Source organism: Phoenix dactylifera, chromosome 2, assembly GCF_009389715.1.
Source record: "Phoenix dactylifera cultivar Barhee BC4 chromosome 2, palm_55x_up_171113_PBpolish2nd_filt_p, whole genome shotgun sequence".
Classification (NCBI taxonomy): Eukaryota; Viridiplantae; Streptophyta; class Magnoliopsida; order Arecales; family Arecaceae; genus Phoenix; species Phoenix dactylifera.
In genome coordinates, this window is record NC_052393.1 from 18,174,374 (window position 1) to 18,189,030 (window position 14,657).

The 14,657-nt window shown below is 34.8% G+C and overlaps 1 protein-coding gene across 1 annotated transcript in view; it reads left to right on the forward strand.

The window, feature by feature from the left end:
* The first annotated feature begins 1,964 nt into the window (after positions 1 to 1,964).
* LOC103720151 overlaps positions 1,965 to 14,657 on the forward strand; it is a 29,947-nt gene continuing 17,254 nt past the window's right edge. The window contains exons 1-5 of the mRNA XM_008809737.3: positions 1,965 to 2,186; positions 2,989 to 4,333; positions 8,845 to 9,481; positions 9,655 to 9,738; positions 11,228 to 11,374. Of these exons, the coding sequence (XP_008807959.2) occupies positions 3,162 to 4,333; positions 8,845 to 9,481; positions 9,655 to 9,738; positions 11,228 to 11,374 (2,040 nt within the window). The 5' untranslated portion in view covers positions 1,965 to 2,186; positions 2,989 to 3,161. The remainder of the gene's footprint in view (positions 2,187 to 2,988; positions 4,334 to 8,844; positions 9,482 to 9,654; positions 9,739 to 11,227; positions 11,375 to 14,657) is intronic.

Consider the following 14,657-nt stretch of genomic DNA (forward strand, 5'->3'; position numbering starts at 1 on the left):
ACCTTAACTAGATAATTCATATAGAAATATAAATAAGTGATTTTATCAAAATAAATATATAAGTAAATCCCAAATATTACATCATTATAGTTTTTTTCTTTCTTGAGACTCTTGTATCTTCATAAAATGCAATATAAATGATTAATTATTATATGGAGAAAGATATTAGCGTTCGATATCTTCTAGTTTGTATAACACTTTAGATGTACGCACTTTGGATTTGTCGTTGACTTCTTCTTAGAATAGATTATCTTGTTCAACACCTATCCTAACACTATTTTTTGTTCAATGTCTATATTAACATCGTTTTACAGTTGTTGTCATTGTTGGAGTAGATGATATGAGTAACTCCCAGATATTTGTCATTAGTTAAAAACCTAGACAATAGATTATGGCTACTTGCAAAGATTAGTACTTTGCAAATTTGGTATTTATATTTTATTTTACATAACTTCAATATATCTTGAGATAATAAACCAAAAAGTGAAAAATTTAAATAGTAGAGTTGCTTGGAAAACTGTAGTTTGAGATAAAAGTTTGGCTATGTAAGAGTATTTAGGTTACTAAAAAGATCCGACGACATAAACCTTGTCTTATTAAAATAATAAAGTATAAGATGTATACATATATAAAGTAAAACATCAATGCAAGTTATTATATCTTCCTAACTCTTGTAACCGCAATATTAATGATTATTTATTACATGGAAAGATATTAGTGATTGATTCTCTGTACAAGAAGTCCGCATAAAAAATTCGATATGAACACTTTGAATATATAGCACTTCAAATTCATTGCCCACTTCTTCTTGGAATATATTATCTCATTCAATACCTGCCCTAATGCCATCTCTTCATTCAAATTTGTATTGATATTGTCTTCCATCTATTCCCAACATCAGAATAGATGACATGAATAGCCCCAATAGCATTGATCCTTGACAAAAAAAAAAAAAAAGCTGGTCAGTGAATTATAGCTACTTGCATAATTTTTATAAATAAGCACTCGATAAATATGATATATATAGCTTTGTCATACATAACTTCTGATGAGTCGGAATTACATGTGTTACGAGGAATTTAGATGAATAAAATTATAGGAAATGTAAATAAAAGAGTCCTTGGAAGACCCTATTTAGAGGTAAAAGGTCCAATGGTAATATTTTATTTTATTTTATTTTTTGCAAAAAAGAGGCTACATAAACTATGTATTGAAAAAAAAGGGGCTACATAAACTATGTTTATTTAAAAAGTAAACATATTTTATATCATCTAAGTAAAAAGCGTCAGAATATTCTTAATAATAAAAGTAAAATATTATACCTAGAATTGAAGTATCTCATCGTTGTGGTTTTTTTGAATATCTTTATTTCCTAACTATTATATGCCATGAAGGCTTGCTAATGATTGGTTATTTCCTATGATAAGATTAAATAAAATTTTGCTCCAAACACTCTAAAAGTGTTGCAGTTATAATGGCTGTCCATTTTTTTCATAATATATTAGCTCATTCAATACTTATATTTGCAGCATCTCTTTCTCAACATCAGTTCGGATTACACTGCAACTTTATCAATTCAGGGCTATATAACATGAATAATTTCAACAATATTTTCTGTTAATAAAAAAGTAGTATGTAGATCATGACTACTTGCATAATTTATATATGAAAAAGTGCTCATTAAGTATAATATATCGGTTTCACCATGCATTGCTTATTAATGAATAGAATTAGATGTTTGGTGACCATTCGCTGAAATTTGCTGTTCCCTGTTTTCTAAAAGACAGCCAAGCCTGGTAGACATCCATAGACTGTACCGCAATTGTGTGCACACCAAATCCCACAACGTAGTCAGCGGAACAGTGTCCACTTCTGTGGTCATCAACTCGGACGGTCGTGATTGTTCTCGAGGCCACCGATTAGAAACAGCCGCGGTTTGTAACGCCACCGGCCGACGTCGAAAGAATTCCGTCCGAAGCCCACTGGGATACAAATAGGGAAGCCCACGGGGAAACAGCCGCACGAATCTCGACGCGCGAACTTGGAACTCCAAGTGGGCGACGAAGAGAGGAAGAGGGGAGAGGGAAGGCAGGCGTCTGGCTCAAAAGATCTTTCATCTGGGGCTCCGAATCCCTCTTCTGGAGCCTGGGTGTCGATCTGATCGACCGAAGACAGCCGCCAAGAAGGTTTTCTTTTTTCTTGATTCATGGGGTCATCTTTTCTTGAGAATTTTTTATAAATTTTTTTCGTTGTTTTGTTATTGAGATTATTAAGGGGTTCTCATTTTTCTTCTTGTACTAAACTTTTGAATTTCATCTCGTAATGTTGTGCGCCGTCTTTTTTTCTGAATATCGATTCGAGGAATAGCTTATCTTGAAATCGTTGAAATAGACCGTGTTTGTGGTGTTATTTATTTTGTTCCGAGTTGTTCTTTTTCAAATTTAATTTTCCCCCAACATATCTCAATCTTGAGTGGTTTGGATTCCGGATTTTGTTTTGTTGGATTTTTTTTCCCGTCCAAATATAAGGGCCTTCCTGATCTTGTAGGATATATGTATTCTTTTTCCCCTTTTCGTGTTGTTGATCGTGGAGGGGTTTAATCGTGGAGGGGATTGCGTTTCCAGATTGGGCTTTTCGTCGATTATCACTTTATTTTCTTCAATTTGCGATCAAAATATTTTTTAAAGTTTTGAATATACTGGACTTCTGTTTTCCAGGTATTCTTGATAGTCATCGGAAATTTTTTTCAATCTTTTTCTCACATATAAACAGTTCTGTAGATATCGTTGTGTGCCGTATCTATTGATTATTTTATTTTTTCACCCTTTGTAATATTCTTTTCTTGATTTATAATGCTTTAGGTTTTGGAAAGCTGAGGGTACCTCTGTAAATAGTTTTTTTGATTCTTTATTGGTTTGTAATTATTCGTTGAATCGGATTTCTTGTTTCACCTTTTATAAGATTTTTCCTGTGTATCTATTTTTGTAGGTTTTGGGAAGCTGAGGATATCTGTATTGTTTCTTTTCCAATATATTCTGCAATTCTGCCATTTATTCTATATGTTCCTCAATTTCACTTAGTGGAAGGAAAAGGAGATCCTGTAGGTGTACGGTGGAAGATTAGGCTTTGATTGATGGGTATTTATTGCTATTTGTACTAATATGGATAATATGGACCCTGATCTGGCTCTAGAAGTCCCTGATACTCCTGATAGATTGAGGCAGCCGGTTGATGAATCTTCTGGCCCTCATGTGGGGAGAGAAGTTGTTCAAATAGAAGTCAGTCCATCACCATCCCACCGAAGGACGGAGCACCTGAGAAACACATACAGTTGCCATTGGAGGCATCTCAATCAAAACAATATGTGCGCTAGCAGTGCTACACCTGATAATACTGATGTGCTCTTTCAACAAGCACATTTAGCACGATTGTTATCTGAAACTATGGAAAATAAGATGTCATCAAAGTCCCATGGCAAACCACATGGGCAAAACGGGGCTTCCAATGAGAGTGGGAAGAAGGTGGAAACAATTGACTTGAGTCAAAGTAGCGCCTTTCCTCTTGTGCATCCCACAAGATGTAGGGATCGGAGAAGGTCCGGGAGAGGCATGTGCAGCAAAAATGAGGTTAATGGGGGTAGTAGGACCTGTGGAAGCACCGAATTACTTGGTATTGGATCATCTCTCCCTCCTAGATCAGTTGGGAGACCGCGAAGCTGGCATGGGATTAATATCTGCAAGAAAGACAAGACAGTTGTGCCAGATGAAGCTCATTCTAGACCAAAGTTTATAGATAAGGGAAAAGGAGTAAATCTATGTAATGATTCACAACCAAAATCTGAACAAGCACTATTAAGTTCATCGCAATCTGATTATCCTAGAAAGCATTCAGGGCAGCGAAGGTTGGTACGTAATGGTTGCATCTCTCCCTGTAATATAGCAAAAAGTAACATCCATTCTGGGGTTGACCATCACAATGGAATGACTTCTATTGATGGTGGGCCTTGCTTTTCATTTGCTGGAACCGGTGATCAAGGTAATGGAAAAGAAATAGGATGGTGTGAGGATTCACAACCCATAACTTGGCAGCGAAGTCTCATATGCAATGGGTGCATCTCTCCAAATAACAATGCAGAGGATAATATTGTCAGCAATGCAGAAGAGAAGGGTAAGATGGTGCTTACACAACCCTCTAATGGGAAATCACATCAAATACACAATGTCAATCCCAATTCTGGAGACAGCTCTGTTGATAATAAGAAAGGGAAAGCTATAGTGGACGATCATTTGGTGATTGGTGAGCACTATGGTAAAGCTAAATTTCGATCAAGCAGGTAGATCCTAAATTCCGTAATCCATACTTATGGTGATGATGCATGGAAAACTTTTTCTGTTTTGCATTTTTAAATGATCCCCATTAAAATCCATTCACAAGATGGCCATTATATATCATATGTATGCATTCTGTTGTGCTTTTAAAGGGAAATATTATACTTTGAGTTATACAATGCTAATGCCAATTTTTCCAAAACTGTCATGCCATTGCATGTTAGCATGCTTGATGATATTGGCTTATTTTTTTTGTCGACAATTTCAGAATTATCGAGCAATTGATGTTATAAAAGTTTGAATTACTGAAGCACATATGCGTTTTATATTTATTATGATATGAATTTCTTTGCATTATTGTGACTTGTTATGGAGGATATCAATGTATTAAATTAATTTCATTTTTGCAAATTCAATCGACATTAAGTTATCCTGGTTAGACCAAAACTCTAGGCTCTATTGCACAGATAGCTGGGAGAAATGATATTATCTGTCCAATGGTCAAATCATATACTTATTGATAAACTTTGACAAAAGTTTGTACCTTAAGATTCCTATTAATTGCGATATTTAATCTATAATTTGTATAGTTTTATACTTTAATTTTGATATAGACTTGATGGCATGAAAGATCAATGATTAAGATTAATGATGATGTGGTGTGGGAAGTGAGCGGTGAGACCAAGGAAGAGCAACTTGTTGTTAGAGAAAAATCTAAAGAGATTGATGTAAGGATTGTTTTGATTTAGCCCTAAATGTTAAAATCCTTGTAGTTAAAACTACTGGGTAAGATCTAACTGCACGTGGAACTATCCACTATTTTTTCTCCTTGTAGAAGCTCGTTCTAGCACTGTTTCACTTGATAAATTACCTTTTTTATGCTTAGCATCTCCTAGGATTTGAATTTGAAAGTGCAGAATTGCTACCTTTGTCATGCTTTTTATAAATCAGATATGGTTTACATGGTTATATATTTTATATTTTGATTTTTGAATGCAGCAGATGGGTTTTATATTTATTTTCAAAGAAGTGTGTATCTGAGTTGCTACTTGGACAACCTCCACCACACTGTGTATCAATGTTTTTTGCCTTTGATATGTACAAACACACATTGTTTTTATAGTCATGCATCTATATTATGTTTTCAAGAATTAGAGGCAAATGGTTGCATTCAGAAATTCCTACATTCTCCATCTCTAACATTTTTAATTCTCTCCATTTTTGTCGGTATGAAGATGCATTTTTATATGGATTCTTTGAAAACAGCAATACTATCCCTGCCAATAAGACTGGACAAGTAGTGTCATGACCTCTTCTTTGAGACGACTTTAATGTAATCTCGCATGTTAGAAGACAAAATGAATTTTTATACATTCATTTTGAATTTTACTGAGGATTTAATTGAGATGATGTCCAGCAGTAATTTTATCTGATCAGCATCATAAGTTTAACATATATGATGGTAATTGTCCTTGTTCCTGTATGTCCAATACTTATTTGATCAAGGGAACTTTAGTTTACTTTATGCAAATTTATATGTAAATGTATGCATTATTAGTCATTGTCTATGGATGAGCTGCATCTATGTTTTTGGTGTTCTAAAGATTTCACCCATTTTTAACCATACTGTTCTATCTAGAGAATTTGGCACTCTGAACTTTTTAAATCATTTGGACATGGAAAAATACAAACTAGACCCCAAAAGATGTATTTACTTTAGCCTCTTAATATGAATCAATATAAATAACATTTCAAAACTTGTTGGATAAAGTATGACTACTTTATGTTATTCATGATTCTACATGCAAATTGAAGGTATCAGAAATTTAAATCACAACAGTGTACTACTATAAAATACAGATTTGCGGAAAATTCTTTATTGAATTAAGATAAAATTATGTCTGACATTTAACATTAGAATAGGAATGCGTTACATGGTATTATATTCATGCAGTATACAGTCAAGTATAGTAATATACAAAGTGAAAAAGAGCTAACCCAAAAAGAGGTGGAACAAACGTGGGAAAATACTAAAGTCATCGCAACACAATTAATGTCACAAGTTATTATTTATTAATATACCTGAAGAATGTCATTCATGTTGATCTCCTCACTATAAGATATCTAATGCATGCTTCTGTATTATACATTGCATATTTCTGAAATTATATAACTTAATTTATGTAAAAGTAATTTTTCTTGATATTATTTTAGTCCTCCTAATGCTTGAAAGATTATTATAATCCTTTCATTTATTAGAAAACTGAAATAACAAATATTTTTTTAGATTTACACTTTGTTCTAAAAATAGGTCGCATGAAAACTGAATGATGAGCAATTTATTGTGAATATATATTAAGTTTACATGATATCTTTATAACATGCTAGTTATAATGCACGCGCGGATGCGCGTGGCTGCCAAAGGTCCTAGACTTAAGATAGTTTAATCGAAGTCTAAATTCTTAAAAGACCTGCAAATAATCAACTCATAATTATCTTTTCTCTGATGCATTATATCTTAATCTTTGTCTCGCTAAATTAGATTTTCTATTACTCGTTGGCTTGGAAATTAGCATGGATGAGTTTGTTCCTACACACTATCTCTAATTTTCTTATTCTCAAAGTGCAAAGATGTTAGAAACCCTTAATCTATAGAAACCTAGCATGTTTTACACCTTTTAAGAGAAAATTTTAGTTTAGACTATCATTGAAATATTTTAAATATTTAATGGAGTCATCTGTTTATAATCATTTTGGAATTAAAATTTGGGTAACTAAATTACTTTTATGCAGTTGAATGATTAAGGTTTAACAAACCACTCAAATAAAATTTGTTTGGAAAAGGGCTGCGATAGCTTTGCGTCTAACAAAACTATTGTCAGAAGTGATCAATGATGCAATGAGAACATGCTATAAGTGAAATATTTTTGTTACTTTGGCTTGCATGTCATAATATTATTTTGTTTAGCAATTTAATCTTATTCTTGGTTAATAATATCATTGTTTTGTTGTTATTTTTCTTGAGTTCCATCCACGGTTAGAACTCATTCCTATATATTTCATATTCACAAACAAATATCTCAATCCCCATTTTATTTCCTTTCCCTATCCTTTTCCTCTGTTATAATCTTCAACTCTATTTTTCTCTACTACAACCAGATCTAAGAGAGGCATAGAGAGATTTTGGAGTGGAAGAGAGGATGGGAATCCATCAGGTTTATGGAATAAAAGGTGTGGACAAGAATAAAGCTGAGTGGTGTTGTCATGGTTGATCCCATGGTATGGATCACACGAAGAGAGGCGTGGGGAAATTGCAAAGGCTAGTGATAGGGTGGGTGGTGGAGAAGAGGATGAAAATTTGGGAAATGCCTATATATAGTTTAAGTATAACATTTTTGTGTTATATGTTAAAGTATTTTTCTGTGAAATTATTTTAGGTTGTTAATTGGGATATTATTGCCCTCCTATTAACTATAACTAAAACTAAAACTGCATTTTTCTTCCATTTAATTTTTTAGTTGGTAATGTGATGATAATTCATGTTTATTTTTTCAAATAATATGTTGCATAGAGAATATTTTTTTCTCATATAAGAGCGGTACACAAGGCAAACAAGATGTGTAATGCATAAATTATAATGCAAAAAGCAAACTAGACATTGCAAAGTAAACATTATGTCATCATATCACAGTCATATTCAAGTAAAATTATGTATCTGTTGATTAAATGGTTATATACAGGGCCATCATCAGCAGGATTTGAAATGCTGTTGGCATAGGGCATGCTGTCTAATGGCTGGCACATGCTGTGCCATGCCATAACAATAAAAAATGTTTCAATATCCCTTTTGCCTGCATCCAGTGAAATTGTCACACCGCGCTGCTGGTTTAGGTCAACATTGGCCAGCACTGCTTGGTAAAAAGTGGCTTGCTCAAAACCCCAACATTGACCCAATGTTGGATCGCAATACTGGCCTACCATGCTATGCCAGCTGGCATGAATTGTCATAGCCTACCATGCGAAACCATAATCATTATTTCTGACATGCCTCGTTCTGCAAAAATAATGCACCCATCTATTTATGCTGGACATTATGCAAATGACTGAAAATATTGGGAGCGGGTTTGAACACAAGCTTGCAAAACATTTGTGGATTTGGTTCTAGATCCATAAAAGCTTCGACCCACATTAAATCAGTTGCTATCCCTAGTTGTCGTCAGTACACAAGCATGTAAACTAGCATTCAAACATTAAGGCACTTGCATTATCTTAAGTACATGATCTCTGAAACAGACTTAGAAATTCCGCGATTACATTTTTTTGTTTCACAAAATGCTGGTCATTTCTAAGTCCATTGCTAATTATTATATAACTGCTACTATTTTGACCATAATAAGCATGTCTACAAATGTTACTGAAAATTCAAGATACCTAGCTGTGTTTATGCATGGTTGTAAGACTTGGTTTTCAGAACATTCTGGCTGTGCTTGTTGATAGCATATTGCCTCTGTGGCAGGTTATGTTCAAGAGCAGGGGATGGTGTGACTGTCGTTGCGGATACCAATGGCAATAGTGTTAGCCCCAGTGACCTAGGTTGGAGGACGACACGTAAACATACAACTGGCATTTATAAGAGAGATGAGGCCTGTGGTCGCCCTTATGATCAAAGCATTGAAATTGAATCAAGAGATGGAAATCAGTTAAATGTTGTGATTGACAATCCTGACACCACTGCTATGCATGGATCTAATCCAAGTGCAATATGGCCATCTCCCAAGTCAGATTCTCAAAGCAGAAGACAAAAGCCTATAACAGGAAAAAGGAAATATAGCTCAGCTCGTCATCATCTTGGTCAATCTTCCAGTTCTACTTTCGATGACTCAGAAGTATCATATCTTGGATCATCTTTTCATCCCTCAGATACAAGATCAACGAGAGCTCGCAATTCTCAGCACCAGGGTGTTCAATTAGGACCAGTTATAGATGTTGATGAGCTGCGTTCTCCAGAAGCAATATGCAGTGATTCTCAAGAGCGGAGAGTTTCTGATGACTCCAGTTTTAGGGCTAGACAGGTTGAATCAGATGAGTTATTAGCTCGCCAGCTCCAGGAGCAGTTTTATAATGAGTCACTAGGTTTTGAAAACACAGAGGAGGTAGTCTTGCTACTTTTTTTTTGTTATCATTTTTTTTCTTGAGAAAACTTCATTTTTTGTTACTGAAAAGTGCCTTTTCAAGTTCAGATTTTTTTAATGTTTTAGTTTATTTAATTGGATTTTTTTAATTTAATTTCTATTAGAATGGCCTTGTTGTGCTACTGTTTTGCTAGATCGATGCAAGCATTGCATTGTCACTGCTGCAGGAGGAGAATGCTCCACGTGCTTCAACAGCAAGGCGGAATCAATATAATCCTGTAAGTGATTTTCGCTGTACTCAATGCATACAACTGACTTATCTGTTCTTATTGATATCCATGCTAACTGAACCTTTTTTTTTTATATTTTTGAATGGGAATTGAGAACCAGCAAAAATTACAGTATCAAATCTAAATTAATGATAACAATTTCTAATTTCACATTAAAACAAGGATTTGAGTGGTCGCCTATGCTGGCCGGCACATACCATGCTAGGCTAGGTACTCTGTAATGGGTGGTTGCTGGGTATGAAGAGAGCTGGCCTCCGTCAGGCTGTATTCTGGTCTGGCATAGCTTGATACAGTCAGTGGTACGCGAAAACTTGTTCATCTATTTATGATTTTGTTTCGGCATGGCATGTGCTGTACCAGGCATGGTCACTTTGTGCAGTTGTGCTTATGGCACTTAAATCCTTTTATTAAACTATAAGCCTTATGCGATCTATAATAGTGGATGTACTATATATAAATGCAGTCTGTGAAGATTTGGGAACAGTTGATGACTAATTCTTGATTCTTATTTTTTTGGATGCTTCTTTTCCTTTTTCTTTAATTCTTTTCTTAATTTCTCTATTTCTCTGCCTTTTTCTGTACTTTTTTCTCTCTTCCATTCCTTTTTCTCTTATGTTGTCTTCCCTTCTTTTTCTCTTACGAGCGGGTTGTTGCTTAGTTTCTTCCTAAAATGGTGTTGAATCTCTTTGTATGCTATTGCCGCAAACATCTCATCACTTACATGTTCTATGATTTTTCCTTTTCTTTTTCTTTATGTGGGTTTAGTTTGGGGGTTCTGCGGGGGGTGGAGGGGGGGGGGAGGGTTGCACTTTGGACTCCTAAAATCTCTCAAAATTCCTTCCGATATGGCTGGTTGAGCTTATTTCTGCAAAAGCCAACTAGAAATAAAGTTCCAAGCAAGCTTTTAAATACCAATAGGATGATGGCACGTCCTACTATCCTAACTCCAAGTATTGAGATGGGGCATTGTCCCAAGTGTTGGGATGTGATGAGTTGGGAATTGGAACAGGATGGGATGGGTCCAATGGGATATCTACCTCCTTAATATCAGGTCGTGGGGTGTCCCATTCCACGAAAAAACCAGGACGACCCTATCCCATGATATTTAAGACCTCGGTTCCAAGTTGATAAAAACTCCGAATCTAAGCATTATCTAGTAATCTATTGCATTATGCATTCAATCATTAAATTATCACATGCCAACTGGATATTAATTACTCCAACAACAAACTACTATTAGAATAAAATATAACTCGAACCCCTCAGTTCTAGCATCAATAACATTTTCCTTTGCTATTTTCTTGTTCCAAGTGGAATCTGCAGCAACACTTTGGGACTCAAGTTTTGTTGTTCCTGGCCTTCAAGTTTGTTTTTAAATGTTTGCCCGATATACTTTGTTGTAGATCTTTAATATTTAGAGGTTCTGTTTCTGTCCTTTGGTGGATGAATTATTTATTGGTTTTGTGTTCTTCCTTAGCGAAACACGCAGACTGCACGTATTCGTGGACGACTACCATCTCGGAATTCTTCTTCTCGATCAACAAATCGTGCTCGAGATACAACGTCAACTAGAATGACACAATTGATGAGGAACATTGGCTGGCACATGATGGATATGGATATGGTAATGCTTTTTTTATGCTTTATGTTCAACAGATTACTAATTTCACTGTTATAATTGTACAGACTTGTTCTGAAATTATGTTGATTTAAATCATTTGGAAGCCAATCAATAAGTAGATAACCTCTAGTTATGATATGCATACATATTTTTGTGTTATAGTTCGCATTTTTAAGTTGAGTATTAATATAATCTTACATGTTATTCAATTGACAAAATCAAAAGCCAGGAGAATAGGAGATTGTTCTTATGTACAGGAATTGCATGTACTTGGATAAAGAAGTGTGAAATGATGGGAAGAACAAATACTTGAAAATATATGATTGAGCATGGGTGTTTGCTTGAAGAAAGGCAGTAGCTAACCTTGAGATGATTAAAATGGCAATGCCTACCCTAGACAGTGACCATGAATTGTACAATTGCCTAGCTAAAATGGCCAAGGCTTGAATTAGCATTATTCTCCCAAGTTAACCATCTGAGATCAGGTAGGTTAACCTAGACATATGCAATCCTAAATGGATGTATTTTAGCTAAGCTTTGTGTAGATCCTGAGCTTTGCTGCATTGTAATTATACTGATTGTTTTATGAATTAACTTATGACCTTTTTTAATAACTTCTAGTTTTATTGTCATGGAAAGGGAAGAAATAATGAGGTTATAGCAGAGTTTATGGAGGTGTAATAGTATGTACATTGTACTAGCAATGGAAAATGTGAATGGTCTGGAAAGTTAAACTTTTATCAGATTGATATATCTGGAAGACTGGAACCGTTATATACTATTCTTGAATATGCTTGGCAGCTTGGGTGTCAGAGGTTTTGTTGGATGCAAGATGTAAATTTCTTTATTGAGTTAATGTCCGTTATTTCTCTAGTTTGTTTTCTTCTTTGTTCCATTTTAAATTTCTGATGATTGCAAGATGCCTAATGTCTTAGTGTGACTTTGGGTTCAGATGATGAGCATAAATGTGATGGTCTACTTATAGGATAGTGCTGCAAGTGATGATTTAAATTAAAGAAGAGGATGTACTTGAGAGAATTCTTGAAGGCAACAAGGGATGTATATTTTTCATATAATTCAATGGATGGCTTCCACCTTTGTAAAGTAAATCCTGTTTATTTGAGCCCTATGAAGACACAAACAAATCTAGGTCATTTATTGGGACATTCTTAGTCAAATAATCCTACTAAATTTGAGAGGAAGCTGTAGAATATGACTGGAGATTTTTGTGCACTTTGAAGGCCTGGCAAGAATTTTGTTCACCCATCTATATGATTTTCTTATTGTGGTGCCCCAATAGTAGATACATGATAATGCAAAACTGGATGCTTAGATACTATACAACGTCTCTTTAAGATTAGGCCTTACTCGTATTCAGAACTTCCCTCTGAATAGAAATCAGATTCTTGAACCTAACTGAATTTCCCATTCTAGGAACTAAATCCAAGCCTACTTGTACTCTTAATTATATTAGACATGGAAGCAACTTTTTAGAAACTAATGCTGTGCCTCATATGCATATATTTTTTTAAAGAAATCCTTCGTGTTTTTATAGGTTAAACGAGTTTACATGTAACTGTTTTTGCGTGGACATGGAAGTGAGAATTAGATTTGGACATGTATCCATCCAAGTTTTTGACAAAACAAGGGTAACAAAACAGGACATAAGGTGACAAGAAGGAAAAACTAATTTTAACTACATTATAAAGGAAAAACAGGACATAAGGTGACACGAAGGAAAAACTAATTTTAACAAAACAGGACATAAGGTGACACGAAGGAAAAACTAATTTTAAATTTATTTAAAATACTGTATAAAGGAAATACTAAAAGATGTTTTTTTTAAAAATCTTTCAAAATACATGTTTCACATGCTAACTCCCAAAATATCTTGGGGGTTACAAGAAACATGACATACAGTAAAAGTTATATTAATATATACATTCTTGATTCATCTCTAAAATAAAGAGAAGTTAACACTACTATCATCATTATGGTGTCCTCAAAATCATTGTTGGATGACCTCCAATTCCTCCACCAATCTTTGGAAGCTGCAACTAAGGAATTTGGTAAGTGTCTAGGTGTTTGACACACATCCAACTTGCTGATATGTTTTCATAGCTAATTCTTTGAGCTGGATGCAAGTGTCCAGGTAGCCAGCATAGAAACAAGGCTAGCTCTCCAGAGTGAAGGGTGTTGTGCCTAGGTGGTAGGCCCCTTTATAGGGCAAAATTGTGGATGGGCTATTGGGGTTTCATGTGGGAGTTTCTCACTAGGATAACGTTGCTCAAAATTTGCATGGTTAAGAATTTGGGCTCCAGAAAAAGAAAAAAAGAGAATAAGAAAAAGAAAATCATATTTCAGTTTATCAAGTTTGGTGTAGGTTTTGCTCCGATACTTCTTAAACATGACATTTCTTAGGAATTGCAAATTTCACGATTGAAACATGGAAATGGTTGGCATCTTCAAGAGGAATAAGAAAATAAAGGAAATACAATGGTTTTGCCGCCGCCCCACAAATGGGCTCCAACCTGTTGGGTGATGTGAGTACAGCCAATAAAAAATGAAATGCATATTGGATCTCAGTGGCATTTGTACTTGAATATTGTTCTACTTGAATAGTGCAGTGATGCTCATAGATTGCAATTGATACTCTTTTAATTGGTAAGGTTACAGAATGATTGTATGGTTAATTGGAGTTATTCAGGTTCATACAATAATAATGTAAAATTGAATCAAGAAAACTGAGTGCATTGTTTGCTATTTAAATTAGAATGTTGAAGGACCTGAATTTGTGATTAGCAATGAGGCACGTGTGATTATTTAACAATTGCTTTTGAAACATGAGATTAATTGCATGAATGGATGGTGATGGACCTCGATGTCTTATATAGTATTAATGTAGGGACCAGCTTCTCTTAAGGATACTTGATTGTTTAATACCATATGGATGCTAAAAATTTTTATTTACTGATAATAAGGCCATCTTAGTTTTATCGATCATAAAATGATTATAGAAGTGATGAGCTGGTTGACTTTGGGGAATGCCACATGGAGTTGTCTATAGTTGGCTGGTACTAGTGTGTCCACATGCTGGCTACTTGTACTCTTCAATTATCCTTTTCCCTCCTATTAGATCTTCTTGGACCTCGTCCATGTGCTATGGCTATGTTCGTGTCATGTAATGTTGACCCAAATTTTCCAAAGTAAATGGAAGGGTTTAGGCAATGTAGGTCATAGGAGCAAGGTTTGACGTATCGATCAGTACTGTACCACACCGAACATA